Source organism: Macadamia integrifolia, chromosome 13 (genome assembly GCF_013358625.1).
Source record: "Macadamia integrifolia cultivar HAES 741 chromosome 13, SCU_Mint_v3, whole genome shotgun sequence".
Lineage (NCBI taxonomy): Eukaryota > Viridiplantae > Streptophyta > Magnoliopsida > Proteales > Proteaceae > Macadamia > Macadamia integrifolia.
Window position 1 is genome coordinate 2668866 of NC_056569.1, and position 5683 is coordinate 2674548.

Genomic DNA, 5683 nt, shown 5'->3' on the forward strand with positions numbered 1-5683 from the left:
AAGCAAGTGTAAAATCAATCGATCGATACCCATTGATTCAATCCAATCCGGATCGGTGTCGATCCCCTAAATCGTTGGTGGTGACAACTTCGGCTTGAAGAGTTGGCATTCAGGGGAGGAGGTTGTGGGATCGAACATGTCATATTTGGACGAATGGAATGTATTGTGTGTAGGAGTTGGTGGTCATTGGCCATACTAGTGCCCAATAGGCCAACGGGCCTGGGAGTGAGTTGGCTTGGCGTGTTAGACCACCTATTGCGAACATTAGCTTTAGGTATTGAAATCAGATCATGTTCACGTATGAGAACAATCTCATATGTCCTTGGTCTGTGGATTTAGAATCCACTTTCTCTCTCTTCATTTAATAGATTCCAAATACATAGACTAGGTACATACGAGATTGTTCTCATACATGAACCTGAGCCAGATTCTCAGATATTGGTCTTAAGGGTGTTAATCGGTTCGATTTCGATTTAAACGGTCTAGATCTGTTTGGTTCACATTTATTTGGCTGAAACCATAATCGCATCATTTACTAAACGGTTCCACTTTCTAAAACCGTGACCGTTTAGTAAACGATTTTGGTTTCTATGGTTTTTAAACGGTGTCGCTTTCACGATTTTAAATGGTCTCGGTTTCAATTTATTCCATACGGTTTGTAAAATGGTTCACAATTGGTTTGTTATAACTTGCAACCATCTCTAAACTGAAGATCATAAGCTTATCCAAAAATAATTGGCAAGTACACATAAGAGATTCTTTATTAACGATGGTATGTATTGATTTATAATCTAGTGCTATTTCTTTGCATGGTCATTCTCAAACATATGGAACTAATATCGTACAACATCCAAATCCAGCATTCTACAGCAAATATTAAAATGATAGGTGGTTCAGCCAAAACACCATATCTGTGATAACATAATAACATGGTAACATAAGAATTCAAATTACAACAAGTTGTCCATATAACTGCAGCTTCTTAAATCAATATGACACAGAAAATTCAGAGACTTCGAATGGAAAACAAAATTTATTATTTTCAGCAAACCAAAATGGAAAGAAACTAAGACAATGTCAGAGAGGGTGGAGAAGAAAGAAAACAAAAATAGATGAATTATGAATTATCTTAAAGTCGCTCTCTGTCTCTCTCTAAAGCCCAAGGTTCCTCTCTCCTGAATATCTTCCCCTCGTTATGTTGTGACTAATAGATTAATCGTACCTGATTGAGAAAATTAGAGGTTTAAACCATGAAAAGGGGAACATGAGAGTATGAGACGTCTCAAATCCAAGAACTGAAGAACCTAAGAGTCGAGGCTTGCACCTTTCGAGTTCGGCGGTTTAGCATTGTGTCTCATATCCATTTTACTCCAATCGCTTTTACCTTAGGGTTTTTATTTTTTGGAAGTGAGAAACCGATTCTGCCCCTGCCATATTTAATTGTTATACGGATTAAACGGTTCGGTTTTGATAGTTTTAAATGGTTCGGTTTTCACGGTTTGAAACCAACGGGTTAAACGGTTTAAACTGACCCGAGCCGTTTAACTAATCCGCATCATTTACTAAACATTTTTGTGGTTTTGGTGTAGATGGATCGGTTCAGTTTTGGTAAACGATTTCGGTTTCAAATTCACATCCTTGGATTACATATTCAATTCCTGCCAAAAACTGCCCACACCCACCCTGATTATTGCCAATGATTCCCAAACAAATCCAACCTTGATAAACTAGGGTGTCAATTGGTTGGGTCTGGTGAGTTTCCATTGGACCTGATTGGTACCCATAGAAAAAAAAATTACCGATCGCTTAGGTAATCAAGCCTTGTAAGTTAGAGCATGGACATAGGACATGCTAATATTCGTTTAGCTGGTTATTGGTCCATAATTAAACCCATAGTAATTGGCTTTAAATGGGTTAATTGCTTAATCATGCCCTAGCTAATTGTGCTTCAATTTGCTAATTAGGCTATACATAGTTGCTCACCTCTGTTGGTTGGTCTCGTTCGAGCACCTATCGTTGGAGAAAATAAAATTCATAGGAGTCTTAACAATGTCTTTGGACATGAAAACTTGGACTAAGTTTTGCTCCCTTAGGTCTTTCTTTAGGAGATGTGACCATGTGATTAAATTTTTGTGTCATAATTATTTCTCATCAAGGTTACTAAAATCAAAATCAAGGTCGAATCAGTCCTTGTCAATTCCATCTTGGCCAGAATTGATCCTACAAGCCCTAATATAGGCCATCATATTTGAAACTCAACAATCTAGTGGCCAAAACCCTAAAATCGGCTGTGTCAAATCGGCCAAAATTGGATTCGGTCACAACTGATTTGAATTAGATGATTCGATCAAAATGGTGCACCCGATTCCTATTGTACAGGATCGAAACTACCCTCATCATGCCAAATTTTTATTGTACTGATGATCATGGTGAGGAGATTCCTCATTCACCTTGGGTAAAGGAAAACTTGGTCCTAGAAACCTTATCATAACATACATCTATATAGACTTTGTCAGGATTATAAACCTCGGCAAGGAGTTTCATCATCAAAAAATATGTTTAGTCTTTTCCAGAAGATAAAAGAAGAATTTTACAATTTTAACATGAGCCAATTAAGCTAGGTGTGCATAAAACAAATAGAGAAGTATTCAAAAAAGATGATAGGGTTATTTATGCTGGGACTGAGTTTCCTAAAGCCATGGAAATCGTTCACCACGGTGCCTTGCCACCAGGAAATGGGGAGGGAGGGGGTCACATGAACTCACATCTGGACCGTCCCCTTGTTCAGCCACCGGTGCCGAAAAACTTTGTCCTTTGCGTTATGTGCCTCCACTCTCCATTCACTGGGTACAGAATAATAGGCTTTCGTTGAAGAGGCAGATGGAGGACATGCCAATCAAGTTGCCTTTGTAGACTAGTTAGGTTTGCTGTCTTTGACGCTTTGGGTGTTGTATGTTATCAACTCATTGGATACAGAAGATGCTTTTCTCCCAGGGACGGATAAAAGAATTGCCAATCAGACAAGTTGCCTTATTAGACTCTTTAGTAGGTATTGTTTGACTTGTGTTCTTGATTTTCTGTTCTTTATTATAGAATGAATGGATGATGTTTTGGCCTTCTTAGTGTTTACTCTACCTTCGTCTGTCTCACTATTGAAGAAGAATTAATGAAGCTGAATTCAATTAAGGAAAATAAGCTCACAAAGACTCACATTAAGATCATTAAAGCCTTGATCAATATCACATCTTATACAAATACAAAAGAAAATTGAGAACAGAGTTCATGCAGAAGATTTCCAAAAGGTCAAGACCCACCCCAATTCACCTCTCTTAGACCCTTATGAATTCAGAATTCATACAACTTAGGATACATAATCACTTTATATCATTATTTAGTCTTCTCAACTCTGCAGTTTTGGCTCAGATTGGATGATGAGACAGAAAAACAAGGAAAGCATCAGCAGTCTCATTGCTGTATCCATAATCTCCTTTACTCTAATCCCAAGTTCTTCCTATGTCCCATAGCAAAATCATAAACCATTTGTGGATCAGCCAGGGACTTGGACACACTTTCCTTTTCCATGCACCTTTTCCCCCAAGCAACCAGTTTTGGGAATTCAACTTCCATACTGAATTTGCCAACGTTCTCATAGGTGTAAAACCAAGAATTAAAGGGGACAAAGCTCAGGTCCACAAAACCAAAGCTCTCACCATTAAAGTAAGGCTTGCCTCCAAGCTCTTCTTCCATCAATTTCAATCCCTCTAGCAATTCCTTCTTTCCTGATTCTTGATCTTCCCCTTTGCCGGCCCATAACCTCCTCCCAGTTGGGTGAACCTGCATTTGCATTCACAATTTCCAGGAATTGCATTTAAAAAAGGACTAAAAGATTGCAGAAAGATATTATTTTCTGAAATACAATACCAAAATTGAGAAAAAAAAAAAACCCTGGGTTTGTGGTGTGCACAACTAATGATAAAATCTTAATCTTGGCATCAAACACAGCCTAGATATGGTTCAAGAGTTGCACAACCCCACAGAACAAAATAACTGAACAAATCTATGTTGTTGATATGGAGAATCATAGTGAAAAGACCCATTTTTTTTTTCTTAATGTTAAGAAGAACAAAGAATGAGAAAGAGAGTTGTAGAGAACTGACCTTCTTGTCGATGAAATCAGCCCAGAATCTGGCGTGTGCACGCTGGTAAGGATCAGAGGGTAACAAAGGAGACCTATCCTTAAAAACCTCATCAATGTATTGAACTATGATTAAAGATTCACAAATGGGTTTCCCGTTATGTATCAAAACAGGGATCTTCTTGTGGACTGGGTTCATCTCCAGTAGCAGAGGACTTTTGTCGAACGGGTTCTGGTCCTTGTGTTCATATTCGATTCCCTTCTCAGCCAAGGCGACTTTCACTCTCATCCCAAAAGGGCTAGGAAAGAAGTGCATTAGGACAAACTCGTCGGCCATTGTTTAAAAATCCACAGAGAACTAAAGAAAAACAACCCCAGAAGACAAGTGCGATGGGTATGTGAGAAACACAAGATGGAGCAGAGGATATATATTAACGCTCCTTTGGCGTTCAGATTTACTCAGACAATTCTTAGCAGACGTCATTGCTTGCGCTTTGATAGATCCTATGATCTGCGTGGTTAATTCCCTGTTTATTGGTACAGGATTCTTCTGCACAGCCAAGAGATTCTTTATGTCACACCTCACAAGTAACGGTAGCATGGTGAATGCCAATCTAGGTTTGTCAATCGGTCGGGTCTAGCGGGGTTTGGTGGGCCTATATTCTCGAACCATGACTTATCTATTTAAGAAATGAGTCAGTCTCGATCGGTGTCATGTCGGGCTCAGTCGGGTTTCGAACTTTAATCAAGTTTCTCCTAATCGAACTAATTGGGCATTAAACGGAATAAAATACCAACAAATCCATAAACAGTCTTCACTTTGCTTATATTTAAGATACTTTAATTTATTTTATTAAATTATCAATAATTTTGAAAAGATATCACAGTCAATAACTGATAAAAATATCAATATATAGGTTATATCCCAAAAAATCAAAATATCTATATAAACGGTCAGGCTAAACATGTAAGTCCAAGTCGAGCTTGTAAATGGGCCAGGCCAATCGAGAGGCCCATCGAACTAACCCTTTGCACTGTGTACTACCTATTTATAAATGGGCCACGCTTAGGTCAGACATGTTTATTAATTGGGCCAGTCCAAGTTGGATCATAAACTTGTTAGACTCGGTCGGGCCTACCAGTGCGGGCTTGGAATTGACATCCTACCAGTGCATAGATCAAATGGTACCTAAAGGGCGTTCTTGAAGCAATTAGCGTAAGGAGCACATCAATGAAGTGGGACAAAATGGTATCATATATAGAAGGGTGACAAAATGGTTTTATTACTTTATATGAATAAAGAGAAATATTCTATCAAAAAAAAAAAAAAAAGAATAAAAGAGAGATAGACACATAAATGCTAGTGTACCCTTGCCAGCATCTTAAAGAAAATTTTCTCTTTCTATTTTTTAATTTTTTTGGTTAATGATTCTTCTGATCACCATTTAGACATGTCGCATGTTATAGAACGGTTACATGGAATGCCTTATTAGTTTTTCAAATCTCAATTTTGTCACTATGCGAACTAAGATTAATCTAAAACTTGGC

At 38.1% G+C, this 5683-nt stretch overlaps 1 protein-coding gene across 1 annotated transcript; it reads right to left on the minus strand.

The window, feature by feature from the left end:
- Positions 1-3163: 3163 nt before the first annotated feature.
- Positions 3164-4734, minus strand: LOC122060211 (probable glutathione S-transferase parA). Its single transcript, XM_042623406.1, has 2 exons — positions 4158-4734; positions 3164-3834 (listed from the first exon to the last, which is right to left on the minus strand). The coding sequence occupies exons 1-2, from the start codon at positions 4470-4472 to the stop codon at positions 3490-3492; spliced, it is 660 nt and encodes a 219-aa protein (XP_042479340.1). The 5' UTR covers positions 4473-4734; the 3' UTR covers positions 3164-3489.
- Positions 4735-5683: the final 949 nt, after the last annotated feature.